The 22,391-nt window shown below is 34.0% G+C and overlaps 4 protein-coding genes and 1 non-coding gene across 7 annotated transcripts; 2 read left to right on the forward strand and 3 right to left on the reverse strand.

Moving 5' to 3' along the window:
- The first annotated feature begins 318 nt into the window (after positions 1-318).
- On the forward strand, positions 319-1,962 carry LOC129876814 (ethylene-responsive transcription factor ERN1-like). The gene is made up of 2 exons (XM_055952307.1): positions 319-993; positions 1,693-1,962. Exons 1-2 carry the CDS (start codon positions 319-321, stop codon positions 1,960-1,962), a joined length of 945 nt encoding a protein of 314 aa, XP_055808282.1.
- A 231-nt stretch (positions 1,963-2,193) lies between these two features.
- On the reverse strand, positions 2,194-2,265 carry TRNAM-CAU (transfer RNA methionine (anticodon CAU)). The gene has a single exon. It is a non-coding gene; the product is annotated as a tRNA-Met (tRNA).
- An 832-nt stretch (positions 2,266-3,097) lies between these two features.
- On the reverse strand, positions 3,098-7,119 carry LOC129877193 (eukaryotic translation initiation factor NCBP). Its single transcript, XM_055952675.1, has 6 exons — positions 6,864-7,119; positions 5,468-5,563; positions 5,281-5,385; positions 5,087-5,164; positions 3,530-3,649; positions 3,098-3,437 (listed from the first exon to the last, which is right to left on the reverse strand). Exons 1-6 carry the CDS (start codon positions 7,002-7,004, stop codon positions 3,306-3,308), a joined length of 672 nt encoding a protein of 223 aa, XP_055808650.1. The 5' UTR covers positions 7,005-7,119; the 3' UTR covers positions 3,098-3,305.
- A 1,927-nt stretch (positions 7,120-9,046) lies between these two features.
- Positions 9,047-11,300, forward strand: LOC129876998 (uncharacterized). 2 transcript variants are annotated; one of them, XR_008763450.1, is made up of 4 exons: positions 9,047-9,347; positions 9,497-9,904; positions 10,323-10,699; positions 10,846-10,984. XR_008763450.1 is itself a non-coding variant. In XM_055952475.1 (3 exons), exons 1-3 carry the CDS (start codon positions 9,129-9,131, stop codon positions 10,999-11,001), a joined length of 783 nt encoding a protein of 260 aa, XP_055808450.1. In that variant the 5' UTR covers positions 9,057-9,128; the 3' UTR covers positions 11,002-11,300. The 2 variants fall into 2 exon arrangements, 1 of the variants encoding a protein (XP_055808450.1); XM_055952475.1 differs by lacking the exon at positions 10,323-10,699 and having other exon boundaries at positions 9,057-9,347; positions 10,846-11,300.
- Positions 11,301-13,572: 2,272 nt separating this feature from the next.
- LOC129877686 (adenylyl-sulfate kinase 3-like) lies at positions 13,573-17,805 on the reverse strand. Of its 2 annotated transcripts, none has more exons than XM_055953211.1 (7): positions 17,641-17,805; positions 16,089-16,237; positions 15,726-15,875; positions 14,968-15,086; positions 14,808-14,892; positions 14,117-14,178; positions 13,573-14,012 (listed from the first exon to the last, which is right to left on the reverse strand). In XM_055953211.1, exons 2-7 carry the CDS (start codon positions 16,210-16,212, stop codon positions 13,914-13,916), a joined length of 639 nt encoding a protein of 212 aa, XP_055809186.1. In that variant the 5' UTR covers positions 16,213-16,237; positions 17,641-17,805; the 3' UTR covers positions 13,573-13,913. The 2 variants fall into 2 exon arrangements, with proteins under 2 accessions (XP_055809186.1, XP_055809187.1); XM_055953212.1 differs by having other exon boundaries at positions 14,117-14,163; positions 17,641-17,797.
- Positions 17,806-22,391: the final 4,586 nt, after the last annotated feature.

The following is a 22,391-nucleotide window of genomic DNA, read 5'->3' on the forward strand; positions in this document are numbered from 1 at the left end:
GAGGTATCAAATTTTAGAAGGAAAAGGTCTAAAACATAAAGAGGAATGAGTCATCTTTCAGTAGTAAAATCTTTTTCTATTTGGACATTAAAAAAGAAGAAGAAAGAATCAGAATATATCAACCTCTACAAAACAAACACAACAAAACAACATAACATAAGACAGAAGCAAACTTTTAAACATTATAGATATCTCACAACTTATATATAAACAAGCAAACAATAAGAACAAAGGCATGTAAACAACTTCCTTTAAAAGTTTTACTACTACTACTACTTGAATTTCTCTTATATCACTCTTCTTTTTTTTTTTTCCACAATGGAAATTAACTTCCAAAAACATCAGCTAACAGAAGCAATTTCACTAAACAAAGTAACAAAATTCAAGGGGAGAAAAAGAAGCAAAGGGTCAAACAGTTTTGTTGGTGTAAGACAAAGGCCATCAGGAAAATGGATAGCTGAGATTAAAGACACAACACAAAAGATAAGAATGTGGCTTGGAACTTATGAAACTGCTGAGGAAGCTGCTCGTGCCTACGATCAAGCTGCTATTCTTCTTCGTGGATCAAACACACGAACCAACTTTCTTAGTACTCGTGTTTCTCATGATTCCCCTCTTGCTTCCAGGATTAGGAATCTTCTCAATATCAAGAAAATTGCGAAGGAAAAAAGCCTGGATTACTTAGCTGATTCCACAAGTAGTAGTACTAATTCTGTTCAAAGTAGTACTACTAGTGAACTAGTTAGCAATTGTGATGATCCAATTTCAAGTGAAGATACAAAAATGAGCAATCTTGATGAAACAATACTTTCTTGTGATCAAGAAATCATACAAGAAAGTTGTCAACTTTTCGACAGTAACTCTGTTCAAAGTAGTACTACTAGCGTGACTAGTTCAAACACTAGCACTTGTGATGATCCAATTTCAAGTGAAAATTCAAAAAGGATCAATCTTTATGAAACACTACTTTCTTACAACAACAACATGCCCAGTGTAATTCCACAAGTGGGGTCTGGAGAAGGTAGTATGCACTCAGACTTTACTTCTATCTTGGGAGGTAGAGAGGTTGTTTCCGATAGAAAAACAATACTTTCTTGTGATCAAGAAATCATACAAGAAAGTTGTCAACTTTTCGACAGTAACTCTGTTCAAAGTGGTACTACTAGTGTGACTAGTTCAAACATCAGCAGTTGTGATGATCCAGCTTCAAGTGAAAATGCAAAAAAGAGCTATCTTTATGAAACAATACTTTCTTACAACAACAACAATATATCCAGTGTAATCCCACAAGTGGGGTCTGGAGAAGGTAGTATATACTCAGACATTACTTCTATCTTGGGAGGTAGAGAAGTTGTTTCCGATAGAGAAACAGTACTTTCTTGTGATCAAGAAATCATACAAGAAAGTCGTCAACTGTTTGATGGTAACTCTGTTCAAAGTAGTACTACTAGTGTGACTAGTTCAAACATCAGCAATTGTGATGATCCAATTTCTAGTGAAAATGCAAAAAGGAGCAATCTTTATGAAACACACCTTTCTTACAACAACATACTCAATATAATCCCACAAGTGGGGTCTGGGGAGGGTAGTGTATACTCACACATTACCCCTACCTTGAAAGGTGGAGAGGTTGTTTCCGATAGAGAAACAATACTTTCTTGTGATCTGTTTGATGATTTTAACACATACAAGCCTGATTTAGACATAGGCACATCATCATCATCATGTTCCTCTTCTTGTTTTTCATCTTTTTCGCGGACTGAATTATCGTGGGATTTCAAAGAATTATTGGATATTCCTTTCAATACAGAGATGGGATTTACAGAATTTGAGGTAATGAAAGTGGAAAGACAGATATCAGCATCACTTTATGCAGTAAATGGTGTTCAAGATTACATGGAAATTATTCATGATCCTTATGAGTCTCATTGGGATCATCGTCCCCTCTCTTATTCTTGGTAATGTTAAAGTTTTATTTAGGGGATGTATGTTACTATTATTTTTTGTTTTCATATATTATTTTTATGAAAAGGAAATACCATTGTGTGTTTTGCCTGATATGGAATGAGTAAAATATGTTATAATAAAGCATTTCTTGATTATTAGTAGTCCAAGCAAAAATGCCTTTGAATAAAATATGATTGAAAAAAAGAGGGCTGAGAATGGAAGCTACTCTTTTATTCAAAATAAATATATCAGAGCCAGGTTTCGATCCTGGGACCTGTGGGTTATGGGCCCACCACGCTTCCGCTGCGCCACTCTGATTTGTTGATCTTACTACTGGAATTTAGTATATATATAGTAAGTTCGTCTATGCCACACTACCGTTTTTGACTTCAGCATGTGTTTTTTCTTGATCCACAACTTTCTCTTAATTCTTATCATGCACTTACATACAAATCTATAGGTAATTCTAGAAAAATATCCAAAATAATCATTTCTGATCGAATTTCAATCTAGTAAGCCTCGAGATCTTACTTGTTGAGAATCATCATTAATCAGTCATGTATAGAACACACTATTCCTAATGGGTGCAAAGATGGACATTTAACTCGCACCCTCCTTTATCTTTAAATAGAGAAAGAGATGGCTAGATTCGTGTACCCTTTTCAGACTATCAAAGATTTCAGATATCTTTCGTATGAAAGTAACTTTTGGACTTTTTTCAGAAAATTTAGAAGTTTCCTTGTGGATTGATTGAAAGAGGAGATTTTGTTCTATAATCTAATCCAAAAGTTACTTTAATAACGTAAGCGATCTTTGTAGGATTTTCTTCTTCAATTCAAATCATAAATGGCATATGAGATAATTTTAAACTTCTCATCAAATTTTTGAAGAAGATCGGGGTTCACTCCCTTGCTACTCCTTTACAATAATTCTCCTAACGAATACTTTGGACCTCACAACTGCAAAATCTGGAATTCTATACCCCAAAAAACTGTTTGGATGTCAGTTTTCACCGGTGTTCCATTGGCTAATATGATCCCAGTATGCAGCCAATACAACTACTTTAAAGTGGTGGCAACTAGCATAACGTATTACTGGGAATGACTCAATTGTCAATTATACTTGAGCTAATACTGCTAGTTTAAACCGGTAACAAACTACTGGGGATAATCCATTTGTCAATAGAGTTTAGTGCATACACTTTAGAAGAAACAGACATTAAACAGATCATGATTGTTAACTCATAATACATGGTCAAGGTTATCCATTTTACCATGAAAATCACTTGACCAAATACCAACCGAAGAATCTCTCTTCTAAAAGTTTAACAATGAAATAAGAGTTTAGCAACTACAGTATTATGATCTTATCCAAGTATTGCGGTAAGATGAGTTGTCGCGCAAGGAAGCATCATGGGCTTTGTATTCCATGACATAGCCACCAGGAAGCTTCAAGTGTCGCTTGATTGAATCTCTCAATGCCATCACAGCCTAGCAAAACCAAGAGATGTGAGTGTGTTTTACTTGTTTAGACTAATATGGAATAATAAGAGGGTGTGAATTAAGGGATACAATTAGCATACCTGCTGATCTGACGCATTACGATTCCATACACTCAATATGTCTTCATTGAAACGAATGCTTAGAACTGCACCACATATGTTGTCACCATAATCGAGTTGATCACCTACCAAAGCAAGAACCTAGCCAAGAAATCCATCACAGTTTCATAAGTTCAAAGGAACACAAACATTACCAAAAAAACAGGGACCCTGATGTTATGAGCATGATACACCACAGTTGGAGGCAATCGTAGATATGTGGACTGTCGGTCCACATGATATTAACTCCATTTATTAGGGGAAAAGCCCATCAAAGTCGCTTACAACACCAGGCCTTCAAGTACTGCCTAGGCGTTGCACTAGTCTTGGCCAGGTGCACCCCACCTTAAAATATTTATTGCTAAATACTAAAGTGTGTTCCTATCTTTCCTTTTTCTTAAATAACTGGGATATCCGGGCCAACTTGCGTGCACCGGGTAACTCTGTCCACCAAGGCTTGAACAAATGGGGACAAATTACTACAGTTGCCAAAATTTGCATCTAAAGTCACATCGACCTTATTTGGATGAAGCCAAATTAGCAATTTTACCTTTTTGAGGATGTAGAAAGAATTTTATTACAACATTCAGATGAGCTGTAGTGATGAATGTGCACATAACATATCATCCTCTTATTCTCCAAAAGGATAATAATGATGCATAAAGTATCATAACTCCTCCTCTGGCAAAGCTTGGGAAACAAACATGATCATGACTCATGAGGGTAGCCTGACGAATCATTTTAAAAGAGTTCACCAAATTAATGCTTAACTTGTCTAGTGAAATTTACCAAATTAATGCTGACCCGACTGATGTACGGTTGAGGAGTTGATTGATTGATTTTATTTTGATCGTTATATCTGGAAACAATAACATCAATCCTACCTCCCAACATCTGTTTGAGTAAATTCACAATAAGCAAATGCATATACTCCAAGATGAGAATACTTCAAACTGACTCAACTTTTTGGTTAGATACTGGGAATCTAAGGCAGCATGAAAAATCCAGCTGGGTGATTACTGACCAAAAAAATGAGGAACATCAATGCAACAACACATTCTTTAGGACAACAGATTAGAGGATACTGATGTAAAGTCTGGCAGAGAAGTCACTTCAGCTTCTAGTGCTCTTCCTTCTTCTTCTCTTGTCTTTTAATGGTAGACACTGCTCCTTAAACCCCCATATGGATAAGCAGTCTTTTCCAACTCCTCCCTTGGTGAGGCCCCCCTCATAGTTGGAGATAGAGAGTCCTTTTCACTAGACTATCCTCTTTTGTCAGCTTCTAGTACTTACTTATGGCAGGAAACCTATGTGAGATTGTTTGCTAAGGGGCATCTCAGCATTCATTATGTAAAACGCAATTAAAAATTTCCTCTGTTTAGTTATTCATGTTTTATACTGTCTGAAGCTTATGATCTTAATTTCGTCATGGCTTCCCATAGATTGAGTTAAAATTTTAAATCTGCACTTAATGGTTTTATAGCCATAAAAGTCCAGTTAAGTTGACAGAAAACAGCAATCACGGGGCAGTTTGCTTACCAGGTCCTCCCAAAAACGTCCTGAGACAGCCTTTTTAAAACGAATTATCCACTTCCCACCATGGAAATTAGCAGCATCCTTCACAGACAAATATATTCAGGAAATTAACTCAGGTAAGAGATATACATAGTTAAGGACTTTAACAAAACTGAAGACGTAGAAAAGCAATAGTTAGCATGAGCATCAAAACTAACCTCCCATAATGGACGAATACCCTCCTTGAAAAGATGCAAATCAGTTGGGCTGGGCAATGTTGCTGGACGAGCCAAGTGACAGTAGCAAACCCAAAAACCTTCAACCTATGGATGATGAACACATAATAGATTAATAAGGCAGTCAAATTCACGTAATGACAAAATGACCACAAATAAATTAACTTACAGTACTAAAATCAACAATTTTCTTTATATTGTCCTCATATGATGTTTGTGATCGAACCCCAGGTGTCCGGCGAGTGTACCAGAAAACAAACTTGTTCTGATAATGACAATGAAGCTAAGTGAGCACCAGAAGCACAATTCATAAAAGAAAAAGAAAGCAAAAGATGAAAAGTAAACATGCCTAGAAAATAATACTGTGCATATGGAACTACGCAGTCGTGTCCCTAGCATATTTATTTTTATAGAGCGTGGGAAAACGGAGCATGATAATATGCTGCAAGCATATCCTAGTCATCATGTGCGCATGCTCCTAGACATCTACAATTCTAAAATCCTCCTGGCCTGACTGGCACAGTGATGAACATGTTTGTTTCGGCCATTTCCAAAGAAGAAAAGCAGAAATTTGTAGGCACGTCACGAATTTGACCACCAATGTGGGTGTTGATTGTTTAAGAAATAGTAGCTACTAGTAAAACAGAGAAGGAATGAAAGCATATTGAATCACAGAATCCTACAAGATCATCAGACTCTACGATGGTCTTTGTCTTTCAGGAAGTAAGCATCACTTATATGGGACATATGATGCCCAAAATTTGTTACTTCATACTCATGAGCCCAGTTCCAAATCCTGAAGCTATTGTATTTCCCGAATCTCTGGAGTATATCATGTATAAAGGTATGATTTTAATGCAGATTCTCTCAGAAACATTATGTCCAATTCTTATCACCTGAAATCATTGCCTTATTTGTCCACAACTCCACATGTTGTATTTCCTTTCTCTAGTAGGATGTGTCTTACTAGTAGTTTCTATGTTGTGTAATTAGTTATTTCTTTAGTTCAACAAGCCTCTGGATAAATTTATATTCTTGCATGAATGTGATGAGGTCCTATAACCAGCTTATTACTCGGTAACTTAAGAAAATAATTTTTTTATGACAATGGTGTCCGGGCCAAGCTGCGTGCAGCACAACTATTCACCAAAATACCAACTTAATATTATTTTTTCAATAAAAAGTACTGTAGAACTTTCGATAATGCAGTGACACATAATCGAGTTCAGCCCCATTGCATCAACAACCTAACAGAAAAATGAGTATGAACAAAAGCATACAAATTTGTACTAACCTAAAAATTATGCAAAATAAAACAGAAACATTTTCTGAGAAATAGTCACAAATTGCATACAAACCCTAACAAAACAACTAGTGTGAACAAAAAGCATATAAATTTGAACTCCATAAACGTAAAAACTAAAATATAATCAAATAGAGAACACTTAGGGGAAATAGCTGCAAATCGCATCAAACAACCTACGTTTGAACTTGATGAACCTAAAAATAAAATAAAATAAAATATTTTTCTGAAACAGCAGGAAAAAGTAAAAGCAAAATGAAACCTTGAGAGGATGCAAGCCGGCTTTAAGGTCAACGGCGATTCGTTCACGATCCTCGGCGGCTATTGAGGGATCGATGATTAGAGATTGAGTGTTGTTCGTGTTCTTGTTATCCAATTCTTTCTTCTCCGGTGTCACTTCCATTTAGTTCCGGTGAATCTCCGGCGACAACTCTTTGTGTGTATACTCCACCGATTTCCGACCTGGTGTTCGATAAGAGAGGAGTTTTCAGAATAAAAATGAAGAGGGATTTTGTATATATGATACGAATCGGGTTGTCCCAAATGTTTGATGACCCATTCGGACAATCGGTTCTATCCGGTATCAAACCGAGGATTTATTTTTTTCCAACGAAAATAAATTTGTTGTTTTATTACTATTAATAGTATATTTAATGTAATCTCACAAATATATCTAAAGAGGATATTATGCGCATAAATCTTAATTTTACCTTAAATTTGGAAAAATAGATAATTAATATATAGAAGTCATAATAAAATACCAAAAACAACATGACAAATCATTTTAAAATAAAAAAGGAATATATAATATTATGATCGAAATCCATAAACAACAAAATAGCAATAAAAATGAAGAATAAGTGACTACAAGATAAGTGAGACACGTTCAACTACTTACTAGTCTTCTACTTTATTCTGTGCACTTTATAGTCTTTATTAAGATTACTTTTTCACAATACTTTTTTTGCTTATTTTTATCTTTCTCGAAATCATTTATAATCAACCTCCACATCTGCATACTGTGACATTCATACATTTCCTTTTTATATGTTCAAAACATCTCTAGACAAATTACTTGCTTAAATTTTGTTTGAAAATGATAAAAATGATTCCTTCTATATGGTGGTAAGTGCAAAATAATCCAAATTTTTATTTGAACAGTTTTACCAATTTTTTTTAAAAAAATTACTTAAAAATAAATTTGATGGAGTACTATAAGCAAAATATCTCATTTTGGCCCCTAGTTAAATGCAGACAGTTTTATTCTTCAATTATATATATATTAGGTAGAAATTGCTTGCTAAATGGTCCAAATCCATAAATAATACAGCCGCGTGTCCTTGTGAGTTGTGAGTTTACTTCTTTTTTCTTTCACTTCATGCCTCGTTGGCCTTTGCTACCCCATACAAATTACTCCTGCAAAAATGGAAAAAGAAAATCATACAATATTTGTGTCACTACGAAACAAAAATATATATATCGTCTCTTAAATTTGTCGGTAAATTTTATATAAGTGTTTACATTATAATTTATTTTGATTAAATACCTAAATACATGATAACGTTTTCTTATTAGACACTCCCAACTAGAATCTCCTTCGATTTAGGCATAGCTTCGTCTAAAGCTGAATGGATGAAAATCACGAGAAATAAATCCTTAAATTTTAAATCGAGGTGTATTCAAAGTGATGCAAAGCATGGTTCAATAAAACATTGAAATAATGAAAATGATTATGTACTAATCCACTTAATAATAGAGGGAAATATCCAGACTCTTGCCCAACTAGATTAGCCTGGTCCCATAAGGACCATCCAATTGATTTTTTTCACACATTGATAAGCTTCTACCTATCTACTATGTACTCCATATCACCATCATAACTAAAGAAGTTTCAATATTCACTCTCCAAAGAGCAAGAAGACACCATATAGAGTGCCTTCTCTGAATAAAAATCCCACATTACTCACCATCAAAGCCACTCTTTTTGACTTTTCAATTCCCAAAACAATCAGAACTCCAGGACATTTAAGGGTGTGAACTAGTATTTAATGAAGTGGTGGAGAATCATCGAAATGTTAATATAAATATTAGGTGAATTTTACTGATTTATGTAAATCTTGATGGATACAGTTAGTTGGTACTCTATATTATTAAAAGGTGCAGCTTAGTAGTCAATGAAGTGATCGAAAATTCTGAGATCTCATGTTTAAATTCCAGTAAAAATAAAAATACTAGATGAGTTTTACTCATCTATTCAACTCTTAATGGATAAAATAATAAGAGATAACCATAAGATTTGTATTATATGAGTCTAACTCCATCCCAAAAACTAGTTTAAAGAGTATTGTCTAAATCCATATAAGAGAGACCATCAGTCTCACCCTCTAATATAAATAAATATGAAATTAATCGAGGTGCACACAAGCTGAGCACACTAGAGTTATAAAACAGAATCAGGACTCCCCTGAATTCCAAACTATTTAACCCCTTTTGCTCTAACTCCCTTTCTTTCATTCAGTGAAAAGAAATGGATCTTCAAGAGTGGGAACTTCTTTCTGATAATGGACTTCTTGAAGTACTCCATGATAAAAAAGACAATTTTTTGTCTAGGGATCATGCTTCTGATTCCAAAAGAGTGCCAAATAAACTAGTAATTCCATTACTAATTCAGCAAGAGCCAAGTATACAAAAACCTCAAGAAGATGTTGAGGTTATTAAAGAAGTTATCACTAAGGTTCCAATTGAGGTAAACATGTTCGTGTTCGGGAAAGTTTGTGTTCATTTCATCTAAAAGCTTAAAATGATAATCATTTCATCTAAAGTCATTTTTCATGAGTCAAAACATGTGGAGATTCTATGCTGCTTTAGTTACTTACTTATATTGTATCTCAACAGGAAGCAACTCTAGTGCAAGATGAGGAAGATAAAGTGTCACAAGTTTTTTTCAAGAAAATGAAGGAAAGTGAATTTGAAAACATGAAACTGGATTCACCCAAGTTCAGTAACAAGACTACTTCTGTGTCTCAAATTGATTCAATGAATTTCCCCTTTGAGGATGAAGTTGAAGTCTTGGAGGTTGAAAAAGAGAGTGAGATCAAGAAAAAGGATATTAATGAAGAGAACAATATAAATGGTGGAATTCACCTATGGAAATGGAGATTGACTGGAGTTGGTGCTATTTGTTCCTTTGGGGTTGCAGCAGCTGCTGCTGCTGCTGCAATTTGCATCTTCATTGGAAATCATCAAAAACAGAAACAGCATAAGCAGAATCAGAAGCTTAAATTCCAATTTTCTGATGACAAGGTCTGTCTAATTAAGTTGTCATATTATTCTTGCAATTATGTTTCGATAATTGCTCTATTAAAAACAGTCTACCTACCTTGTTTGTGTACATCTCCAGATCCCACTTGTGGGATTACACTGGGTATGTTGTTGTAAAGTCTAAGTTTCCATTAGTTCCAGTTTTCTGCTTTGAATTCTTTTTTTGGCGGATCTGATTGATGAAAGACCAACTAAAGTACTGGAACATTACTGTTTGCTTTTCATTTCACCAAATACAAAGATGTAATTGGATGAATTTTCTTCATTACATAAGTGATCTGGGGAGGGGAAAGGGGTATTCTTCTCGAATTTGAAGGGGTTCTTCTCATAGGTAGAATCTTTCTGTGGTGTGCTTCGTTTACTATTCTTTCATACGTTCTGCTTTTTTCTCATACTATAGGTCAGTGAAGCCTGAGCAGGCACAAAGAAAGAAAGATCAAGCACTTCAAAGATGAAATGAAAAGATGAGGTGCCTTGGGCACCCCGTTTAGAAAGAAGGGTGAAGGTTTGGGGCATTTAGTCTCCCCTGTCCCCCTTCATCGGGCCGTGCTTATGTGGAGGGTGTGCTACCAGAAATCGGGCTTGAAGCTCACCTTAACCAACAAGCTGAGAGCTGCCAATGAACAGACAACTTTTATGTCAGACTCCACTAATACCATGAATTTATAAGCCTTAGTGGTATTCACCCTTATGTGTGAGATCCATAAATAGTCAAATCAGTAGCGTGACCACATATAGCGAACGGTGTTTAGTTGAACACCCTGGAAATTATACTTGGTAGATAGATGAAAAATTACTTTCTTGTACATTTTAAATTTTGAAATCTGTCATTAGTAAAATCTCCAATTATCGTTCATTTTGATATGCCTCTTTGAATGCATCTCACCTCACTTATCTAACAAAGTGTTCATGTGGAACTGCAGAAAATGAAGCAAGTGGTTCAGCAGCCTGCAACAAAATTGAATGAAGCAATTTGTGGAGTAAGAGTATCAGTTCCTATAACGAAACGCATCACAGACGTTGAAGGATTAATTTTACGCTCCTTAGAACATATTCAAGACTGTTTATCAGTCTCTTGAATCGTTTTTACGTTCTATTAGCAATGGTGGATCAAACAACGGGCTTGCAGGTTCAACAGAACTCATGACTACCTAGATATTTAACCTTATATATATATGTAAAATGATAATAAGTGTAGGTAAATTTAGATCTCAACTTAGAACTCACGACGTCTAAATTGTAGATCCTAGTATCTAAACATAAGATCCCTATACATGCTGTATATATATTGGATTCCAATTTATGAGTTTGTACTAATTAAGGTCAATTGTACTGAAAACTGGAGTTTGGTTCAGATATATGCACAACTATTTATATACATGGCTTTGGGTTTTGTAGGTGCTTTTGTGTGCACTTAATTTCCATGTTGCTTGATTTCTTTTTCAAACTGCTTTGATATGTATTACTTGAGTGAATAGATCACCCAGGTTCGGGTCCATAAGCAGTGACAATTGCCCTATGAAGACTCGCTTTCGCTACGGCTCCGGTGGGTTCCCTTAACCAAGCCACTGCCTATGAGTCGCCGGCTCATTCTTCAACAGGCACGCGGTCAGAGCCCTGGCTCCTCCCACTGCTTGGGAGCTTACGGTTTCATGTTCTATTTCACTCCCCGATGGGGGTTCTTTTCACCCTTCCCTCACGGTACTACTTCGCTATCGTTATGTAACGGTATTTGCATGTTTTGAAATTTGTGATGTTACACATGCTACCACATATAAAATTTTATGTTCTGTTCTAGCTACAGTATAGAACTTTTACACTGACAAATCATATACAGCAAATTAAGGCAACAGCAGAAGTTAGTAGCTAAAATCTACAACCACCATAAACTATAACCATTTCGTTGACAGAAAAAGGTCACAAAGTAAGTCATTAACCAATTTACATACCATGACCAATCAAGAGAACCTTTTTCCGACCAGATGCAAATGAAAAATTTTAAATTTATGAGTTCTCGATACTACAAATGACATAATAGTAGGTTCTGAACAAATTGTTCAAAACTAACTTCTTAATACAAATACAGGATTTTAGCCAAAACTAAAGAATTCTACTTAATCCGCAGCTAAAACTCTAGCTCCCCTCTATTCCGCCCATAGGAACTATAAGAAAATCACAATAAAACCATCATAGTAACTTATTCTCCCGTAAGAGAAAAGTGGAGGATTACAACACAATACATCTGCTCAAGGGAGAAGCTACAGTATTAAGTATGAGGTAATCATAGATCCATTTTGTGATCTATGCCACTTAAACAAACATCTTATTACAACACAATACATTTGCTCGCTGTCAAAGCTCATTTTGTGAAGTGCCTATCACTGTAGGACATCCTCTATAGTATCGTCACAACAGTAGAGTTTAGCCACCAAGTTTGGGATGGCCAAGATGTGATCTATCTCTTTCTTGAGGAACCCTTTGGATGACTTCAGTAACTTTTGCTTAGATCCTATATGTAACTGCAAACTAGTTATACTAAAAGGAGTTATGAGTATAGTGACAAATTTAGAATTGATAAACTTCAAATCATTACTCCACCTCATTCAAGTAGCAATAGGAGTGGATATTGAACATCGAATTCAGAACCAGAGAGAAATGGATTAGGTAGAGGGAAACAAAAGAAAGTCCAAAGACAGAGACTGAATCGACGAATTTGTTGAAAAGGAAAACAGAAGAGAAGAAAAAGAATTTGATCACTGCTCAATCTTTCTATGTTGCTGTTGCAACCTATGAATTGCCAAAAATCTGCAGATAAATTAGCCACATCCACCATCAGTATACTGTTAAAAACCATTTTTTTCCCTCTCTGTTAAAAGGAACAGGTTCTTTCGTTGTAGCAGATTCTTTTTTCAAGCCTAGTAGAACTCCTCACTCTAATACCTTTGTCTTTTGTGTGTTGTGTCAATGGAGTTCATCCACTTTTTCAACTTTATGGTTCTGGTTTGGTCTTATTCTTTGAAAAAACAAACACACAGATTAATAAAATTTAATTGTTTACAGCAATTTAGAGGCCAAGTGGACGGTTAGTGCTTTTTACTTTTGGCAAACAACTTATTATTTTAAAGACAGCATTTAGCATGTCATACTTTATAATTTTTATGATTGAATCAGCTAATAAAGTAGTAAGAGCCAGTAAATGTGTGACTAATCCTGGAAGCTGTTACTGTTTCACATCATTAAAAGAAAACTAAAGAATTTATTTTGATAATTGTGGTATTCAGATCAGTTTGTAGGCATCTAGATTTGGACATATGAGTAGAACTCAACTAATATTTTTGTCTCCGTCAATTTGAACATGAGACTTCATGATTCCCAGAGTACTTCATTGACCACTAGGTCATCCTCTTAGGTGCTAAAGAATTGCTATGAAGTAGTCAGCTACCATTTTGGGATCGGTCTATTTCCAACATCATATCCATAGTGACCCTGTTAATCCTAGTTGGCAGTTTCAGGTCCGTATCAAAATCACCCCTAACAAGGTCATGATCGATATTGTCTAGTATCAAGATGGTCAATAGCATGAAGATTGCTCACATAAGCAAAAACATCTTTGACATCAATTCTCTTCCAAGAGGGATGAAAACACATCATTAAAGAGCAATAAGATAATCTTCCCCTAGGAAGTTTGCACGAAAAGTAACAATGGTGATCGTCTGCATGGCATTCGAATTCTGAAGCTAAATAAGTTAGAAATGAGTACCAAACAGATGAGAATTTGAGATGGCGATGGTGCATAACTAACTCTGTAGCATATAGTTGTATCACAGTTGACATCCTATGGACCTAGACACCAGATGAACATATATGTACCATCTCAAACTGATCATATCAGAAAAGAACAAACAATGATTGAAACAGATGGAGGGAACTAGACATTTTCGGTAATTCCCTCTGCTGAGTCTGTTCTTGTTATCTTCAGCAAGCACGGTCACTAAGCTTCCAAAAAGCCTCCGTCCTCCATATAAGAAACTACTTGCCCCGCCATCTCATGTGGTGTAGGAACTACTCCATCTTTTAGTTGTATTTCAATCTAACCGAGAAGCAAAAGTTCGGAACAAAAGTTATTATGAGAAAACCGAAGGGAATTGACAATTTTTTGAAAGTTTAGCAGCAGAAGAAGTAATAGATACGTACCTCACAATTCAAAGGTGGTTCATAAGGATCATCTATTCCAGTAAAACCTACAAAATGAGACGCTAAAAATTCCATAAAATTTGAGGTATATTTCAGTAATAAAATTCAAAATTCGACTCAGATTGCCAGTCCTCTGATGAACATATTTCAAATTAGCGACTTATTAACGGTTATCAATGTGAAGAATGCAAGCTGAGTGTTAGTTAAAGGTTGTTAGAAGTTAGTTAGAATCATGGTTAGGTGTCATGGTTAAATGACAGTTATGAGTTAGCTGGTTTAGTTAAGTTCTTACAGCTGTCAAGTATAAGATACAGCCTATAAATACTAAGCCTATATACTTCACAATGTAATTCAATACAATATGAAGAAATAGATATTTTCAGCTCTTCTCAGTTTCTTCTTCTTCTTCTTCTTATTTCCAATTCAATCAATCTGTGACAGCCTCTGTATTTTCATGGAAGTAGCAGTAGTTGCAGGTGTATAGCTAGTATATTCATGACCAACTAATAGTGCCATGAAGCATGGCAACAAGAATTACTCAAACAGTTGACATGCAATTTTTTTAGCAGAATGTTGCTAATTGTGTATCTAATAACTGAGCAAAGTAACTCCGTGATTACCTGAGTTAATCATTATTTTGTAGGAATACAAATTTTATATAGATGTGGAAGCAATATAGGCTACAACAAACCTTTGATTTTACCCTCACGAGCTAGCTTGTAGAGGCCTTTTGGATCTCTATCTTCACACAGTTGTAGAGGCATATTCATAAAAACCTGGAAAGTCACAAGAAAAGGAATGTTACATAATGCAAAAGATTTCTACAATAGATCAATGAACATGAGACTTGCCTCAATGAACTTTTTATCTGGCAATAATGCGCGGCAAGCATCACGATCCTTTCTGTAAGGAGATATCAAACTTGCAATGCAAATTAATCCAGCATCTGCAAAGAGATTTGCAACTTCCCCTGAACAAATTCACGGGAAGTACAGAATCAGGAACTACAAAATATTTATCAATATGTCTCACACCAAAAATGAAAAAAATATAGAATAATTTAAATTTTATCCACAAGAGACTAAAAGGTTCCGCTCAATCAGGTAGCATTGAAGTTATCCAGAGAGGCGCAGTTCCCACAGGCCAAAGCTATTCCCACCAGTTGCGGAACAACTAGGAATTCTAACAAGAGGATTCAAAAAGATGCAAAACTGTTATATCTAGAAGCTTCTCTAATGTTAAGGAGATTCAACTGTTTATATATGTAGAGAAAAAATATATTTACCCTACACGAGTGAAATTTCCGTTCCTTATCTTTAGCTCTGCCACTTATTCCCTCTCCATTACTACATTTATGCACTCCATTTCCATGTAAATCAAAATGGGGAGTGGACATGAATGGGAGGGTGGAAATAACCGTCACCTTTTTTCATCTTTTCTTTATTTCATTGTGCCAAACCTCCCTCCTCTTCTCTAAGTGTTTAATAGTCGTTTGTGAACTTAAGAATTTGAAATAAGAAACCCTGGAGAGGTTGAAGACTATATTCTCCAAAATTCTTCCACAAGCATCTCAAAATCTCAGCGATAAACAATTTATGAATACACTTACCAGTCCTACGTATATTCTCCGTCCGGCTTTCTGGTGAGAACCCAAGATTCTTGTTCAGACCATGCCTAAGGTTGTCACCATCAAGAACGTACGAAAGCTTACCCCTTGACTGCAATTCTCTACCTAGGGAACATGCAAGTGTGCTTTTTCCTGCACAAATTCAAATAAAATCTTGAAAAACAATGGCAAATGCTTGTTGAAAAAGTGAGCATCTAAAGCTTTTGAATCCCTTGTGGAAGACATTTTCTTCTCTGCCTCTAAATAACATTTTCTCTTATGCGTCTAAACATAAGTACAAAATATACGAATTCGCTGCAGCTAATACAATAGGCAAATAATAAGCAATTGAACATTAATATCAACCTGATCCACTGAGACCTGTGATCCACACAACACATCCCTGTTGGTTAAGCAGCTTTTCCCTTTCCGCCTTCCCAACTGGATTTTCATGCCAGAATATGTTTGCAGGATTGCCCACAGTAGACATCAAGTAATAATAATCTTTGAATTTCCTTATTACACACAAAAACGCCAGAAGTTATTACGAGCAGCATGCTAGGTCCTAGGGCAGTTAATCAGTTGATTTGTTCAAACAGCATTCTCATTTACCAATTACTTCGGCACAGATGAAAAGAATGAACATTTTGGAGAATGTAGGGTTCCTTATGGTTTAGAACACCCTTTTCTCTTCTGATCTTTGCAATCTAATTCATAGATGAAGAAATACCTCCTAACATTAACCTAAGCATGTTATGATCCAATAAGGAGTAAAATAGTCATGTCTCCTTTTATAGGGAACGCATTGAGAAATCAAGTTAAAGGCATAAGAGAAGGCGATCACGAGGGTGCAAGAACTAACATTGAAAAATAGTCTAAAAAAATTCCATCACCCATATTAAATAAGGGTGTAAAAGTACTTTGATTATAAAAGATGGCAGGAAGGAAGTTAGGACCTTGTTGGATCTTGTGATTATGGCCTCCAAAGGACAGATATTTAATACATTGAAGAAATTCCACAAGACAAGTCATGCAACGTAATGATAAAACCCAAAAATCGAGTAAATAGCTAGATAGATAGGTACCACCATTCAAAATTCCAAAAGCTATTGCCCATTCATTCTTCATACCAATTTCTACCATATATCTGATAAAAGGTCATTTCAGGGTACAAAGTAAACAACAATAACATACCCAATATAGTCCCGCAAGATGGGGTATGGTGAGGGTAGAGTGGTTTGTAACCTTAACCTTACCTCGCGGAGGTAGAGAGGCCATTTCCGAAAGACCCCTGGCACTGGTAAAGCATATTAAAGGATATACGAAATGCTCTCAATAGATTCACTTTGAATTCCAATTTATGTATGTTATATTCAATTTCAAAGACGAGATACAACAACAACAACATATCCGACACTAATCAGTGACTAATGTATGTACTAAGTGAGCTATCTAAGTTCAGCAAAGAAGAATACTAAAGCTCTTTCCTGTTACATTCTCACAATTCACAAGCAAAAGGTAAATGTATTAATCAAATGTAGCTAACTTTTAGTTGTTAAATCCTAATTTGCACGGACTCTTCACTTTTGATGCCGCACTTGTGTTGGATTCTCCAATAATAGCACAAAAGCTCCCCCACCCCCACCCAACCAGGCAAATGGGATCTTGAGATCTCCATGTACTCTCATTCTCTAGGCATTTCCATCAAAGATCAGACATTTACACAAAACAACAAATACCCATCACAGTCAAAATCCAAAATTTCCCAATGCAAATGAAAAACTACCAAGAAACCATTTTTTTAAAACACAATTTGGAGAAAAGTAAAAAAAGAATGCAAATTTATACTACCCCTCCTTAAGAAATCAAACAATCAAAGAGATCTAAAAGAATATGGCCACGAAATATGATCATTTACCTGTTAAAGAAGAACCCAGAAAGCTGAAATTATTTTGACCTCTTAAAATACAGAAATATGAATTTGGAATTGGGAGTTTGTTGTTTTCTTCAACATTTATGATACAGATGAAAACTATAATGCTTCAATCTCTAAGCCGTTACTCACTGAGTTATATTTTGACACATGTCCTAATTAGTCTCAAATCATAATTTGTTCAATCCTTTCAAGTTTGAATGGATTATTAATTTGTTTATTTATCAACCCAATTCGTTAAAATTTATGTTGATATGTAATTCAAATTGATTTATAAAAACTCTTCTAAAAAATATTTTTTTCAAATCATCTTTTTATTTAATCCAAATTGAGTATCAACCCGTGTATTTGTCACGTCTACATGTCTTCTTAGGAATCTATTTTTGGTGCAAACTAAATACTGCTTGGAAGAAACTCAAGTTAGAATCTCAAAATTCTTTTTTGCAAGTTTCTAATTAGTTCATGTGTATGAACAAGAGTTTATTTTTCAGAAAGTTTGATTTTCTAATTGAAAAAAAAACGATGAATATATGCAGACTCAACTTAAATTCCATAAGCTTAATATACCGTCTTTTAATAATGTCTTTAATACTTGAATATTTTTGTCAATTTGATTGGTCACGGAGCTTGAATACGATTTTCAAGTCAGAGATCCATTCATTTTATTTATGACATGAGATACCTAACTAAAATTTAATTACAGTAAAGTAAATTTGGTTAGTTATAAAATCCAATACCTTCTATATAATTGTTAAAATCAAGTGAAACTTACGTAAACGTACCTTTCAAACATCTAGTTTACTAATATGACCGAAGTATACATTATCTATACACTTTTACTGTCTATGTTGTGTATAATATATGTATACTATATATATCTTTAGAATAAAATATACATTATCTATACGTTGTGTAATGTTTTGTAAACTAGATGTCCCAAAAGCATTGAGAGATGATTTTTTCCACAAATATCAATAAGATGAAATTGTTTAGTAAATGAACAAAACAAGGAAGGATTACACAAATCTCATAGTGTTAAGAGTTAATTATATTCAATCCCTACTCTTTTTCAAATTACAAAAATTTCTTAAATTTGGTGGAATCCAAAAACATCCCAAAACGTCCTGTATCCGATCTATACATCACGTAAATGAGAGCATAGGGATTTTTGTAATTTTTTCAAATGGTAGAAAATTTTAGAAAAATATGATAAAATAAGTTGTGTATTTAAGTAATTTTTCCACAAAACAAACCCTCAATAGAATGGATCTCAACTTTGTTTAGGCCCAATACAAGTCTAATACTCCTGTAAAATGGGCTACTTAAGCTGGGGATTGACTGAGTCTGACAAATATTCAGGCCCAAGTTAGCTCAATCACTGAAGATGAACACTGAATTGTTATAGTTTCATGGGATAATTACAGTCTTGATTCTTAAATACTTCGATCAATTAGCTAAAATATGTACAAAGTGTAGGTTAGGTATTTTTTTTATTAAATATACATATAATATGCATATTTAAACACAGCATATATGGTATATAAATCATTATATCATGTATATTTTGACTATGTTAATAAACTAGTTGATCAAACGATATATTCCTGACTTTTCCTATTTTCATCATTAGAATTGGACCAAAATGCTTACGTTGGACGTTAATTACACTGCATAAATAAATGAATTTTTTACAAAAAAAAAATCTTTTTAAATCATCAATAATTTTATTTAATCATGTATTATTTGTATTTGAAAATTTATCAAATATATTACGAACCTAGCTGCAATTTCAGTATTTAAAGGTTATTGAATTCTACAAAGCTACAATAACTTCACGTTAATATATAATAATAACTAAATTTACATTTCAATACTCATAAATTATTGAGCAAAAATTATTGAGTTTCGGAACTGGCATGTAAAGCTACATTAAACCCATCACTTTGCGAACTCATTAAAATACAATTAGCTGTGACAATTTCTTTAACTTGCAACTAATTAATCTGAACTTTTCCCTTTGAACACCATCTAAAGGGAAAAAAAATTATAACATAAAAATCATAAAACATTTGTTTTTGTCAATATTAGAAAGACTGATTACTAGATATATATTACAACTAAGACTGTCCAATAATTAATAATAATATATGAATTTATTCATGCATGGAATGGAGTTTTCTTGTCCTTTTTCTACCTTATTTCTCTGTGTCTGTAGGGGACAATATGATATAATTCAGTATACTTGCTGAGTTGTTCTTGTTTTTAACTTATTCTATTCAGCCAACCTTTTTATTATAAAGGATGGTACAATAAAAAAAAATTAGACATAAGTAAAAAATAAGATTCAACATATAGGAGTCGTTTGGTATGAGGTATGAAGTAGAATAATAATTTCGGGTTAAAATGTAGGATCATGCATTTAGTTAACGGTATTAGATAGTTCTTGAATTACTTATCCCACTATTTATATCATAGTGATAGAATAACTTATCCCAAAATAATTAATCTCTCCAGATAACTTGTCCCTAACCAATCAATATATACATAAAACTAATTTATGACCTATTTTAATAATGTAATTTTTCAACGAATATTACGAATTCACATAAATTCAATTGTTTTTGCACAAAGCAAATCATGAATTATGTATAAAATTATATTTGTCTGAAAATTCAATTATTATTTTATAAGTACATATATTAATATGAGGTTGATATAAGAATCAATGTTAAATTTTAAATGTTAAATGTGCTCGATGGAGTACTCCTTTGTCCTCTTTTTATGCACAACGTTTTATTTTTGCTTTTGCTTGATATCTATTTGAGGTTTCAATTTAACTCAAATTTATATTGTATACTAGCTATTAAAAGAAGAGAAATTTTCTATCGTGAATTTTTTCATTCTCATAATTTGAACTCAGAACTTTTGATTAGAATACATAATCTAGCAGTAGCAACTCATGATCATGCTGCATTAACTGTTTTTTTTTATAAAAAAAACAAATAAATTAAAATACCATCTTAATTATCAACTATATATAGCAAAAGACAAAATATATAAATGGTGTTAATTAAGTATTATGAAGCTATTTTGCAGCAGAAACTTGGTCTATGACGATCCCTACCAATTTGGTTGGACTATGTATACTAAAATGTTAGTATGAACTTAGGTATAGAATTGACAATAATAATTATTAATGGAGATTTAATAATTGCTTCCAATTGCCTTCTCCATACTCATGTAAAAAAGGGCAGCTCGGTGCACTAAAGCTCCCGCTATGCGCGGGATCCGGGGAAGGGCCTGACCACAAGGGTCTATTGTACGCAGCCTTGCCTTGCATTTCTGCCAGAGGCTGTTTCCAAAGCTTGAACCCATGACCTCCTGGTCACATGGCAGCAACTTTACCAGTTACTCCAAGGCTCCCCTTCCTTCTCCATACTCATGTCTGTTATATATATATATATATATATATATATATATATGTTATTTAGTAAAATACTATGAGAGTGGGATGTTTCTCGGACCCCGCAAATAGCGGGAGATTTAATGCAACGAACTGTCCTTTTTACGAGGGTGAATGTGGCGGAGAGTGAATGTTCAGTGGCAGGGTTGGATGGTCAAGGGGAGGAGGGCGGCGCCGTGGCGGTGTTGGAATGGTGCATAAGTGACTTGTTTTCATAAAATAATATTTTAATTGTTCAAACATAAATTAAAAAGTCGAAATTTTTTCAATGAAAAATATTTTTCATTGAGACCAAACACATCCTTTATCTTGACTTGTACACTTCTCTCTCTATATATATAAAAGTCTCATGCCTATGTACCTAATAATTGGGGGGGGGGGAAGAAAAAGTTATATAAGCAATGAGTATGAAGAAGATTAATATTCCCTTTTATCCATTAGTGTTTAATTAATTAATTAACATCAATATCAGACAAAAGTGACTATTTTAATATGATGAATATTAAAACACCTTTAATCCAAACACAGAATGAATATAGAATTAACTAACAACCTCTCATAATTAAAGTGGCAGAGACATGATTATAAGGACACCAAATTGTTTGGTACAAGGGCTAAACTTATGCTTAAATTAAGTTTCATTTTCTGAAGTGAATTTAATTTAATTTATTTTTAATCAAACTTTAAATTACTATGGTAAATACATGGACTTCAGAAAGAATTTCTAGAGATAGAACCAACACAATTCGAATTTCAGAAAAAGAAAATATTTAGAGTTAGAAATATGTACTTCAAAAAAATTCATAGAGTTTTAACTTGTATCAATTCAAATTCCCGGAATATTTAATGAAGTTTGAACTTACAACAACAACAATCCAGTGAAATTTCACATCGTGGGGTTTGAGGAGGATAAAGTGTACCCAGATCTGACTCCTACCAATGAAGTTTGAACTTAAAAAGATTCAATATGCTGAAGTGGATAAATAAAAAATAAAAATAAAAATTTATTTTTACTTTAGTGGATAAATAAAGGTGAATTGTGTAATCATTTTTCGTGTTTAGTTATTCTTTAACTTTTTAAAATCTTTTTAATTTTGCTAATTGATAATTTGTTTGGTCTTTTAAGCTAATCTCTACCAACTGCTTAATAATTTGGGGAGTGTCCCCACTTGAGCCAACATAAAAAATCTTTGCTTGATTTGCTCACAATAATGTGTGGCTCTTTTTCTTTTTATGTTATGTTTTAACAAATCTCTTGTCTGCAATTCGACTA

Source organism: Solanum dulcamara, chromosome 12 (assembly GCF_947179165.1).
Source record: "Solanum dulcamara chromosome 12, daSolDulc1.2, whole genome shotgun sequence".
In the NCBI taxonomy this organism is placed as follows: Eukaryota; Viridiplantae; Streptophyta; class Magnoliopsida; order Solanales; family Solanaceae; genus Solanum; species Solanum dulcamara.

Bases quoted from the DNA above. Each gene is read 5' to 3' on its own strand.
- LOC129876814 (XM_055952307.1), top strand. From the start codon at position 319: ATGGAAATTAACTTCCAAAAACATCAGCTAACAGAAGCAATTTCACTA. The intron at 994-1,692 runs GTAATTCCACAA...AACACATACAAG, and splicing joins ACAACAACAACATGCCCAGT to CCTGATTTAGACATAGGCAC.
- LOC129877193 (XM_055952675.1), bottom strand. From the start codon at position 7,004: ATGGAAGTGACACCGGAGAAGAAAGAATTGGATAACAAGAACACGAAC. The intron at 5,386-5,467 runs GTAAGTTAATTT...CATCATCCATAG, and splicing joins AAATTGTTGATTTTAGTACT to GTTGAAGGTTTTTGGGTTTG. The intron at 3,650-5,086 runs GTAAGCAAACTG...TTTCTTGGCTAG, and splicing joins GACGTTTTTGGGAGGACCTG to GTTCTTGCTTTGGTAGGTGA.
- LOC129876998 (XM_055952475.1), top strand. From the start codon at position 9,129: ATGGATCTTCAAGAGTGGGAACTTCTTTCTGATAATGGACTTCTTGAA. The intron at 9,348-9,496 runs GTAAACATGTTC...GTATCTCAACAG, and splicing joins TCACTAAGGTTCCAATTGAG to GAAGCAACTCTAGTGCAAGA. The intron at 9,905-10,845 runs GTCTGTCTAATT...GTGGAACTGCAG, and splicing joins TCCAATTTTCTGATGACAAG to AAAATGAAGCAAGTGGTTCA.
- LOC129877686 (XM_055953211.1), bottom strand. From the start codon at position 16,212: ATGTCTACTGTGGGCAATCCTGCAAACATATTCTGGCATGAAAATCCA. The intron at 15,876-16,088 runs GTTGATATTAAT...GAATTTGTGCAG, and splicing joins CACAGGTCTCAGTGGATCAG to GAAAAAGCACACTTGCATGT. The intron at 14,893-14,967 runs GCAAGTCTCATG...GTGACTTTCCAG, and splicing joins CAGATAAAAAGTTCATTGAG to GTTTTTATGAATATGCCTCT.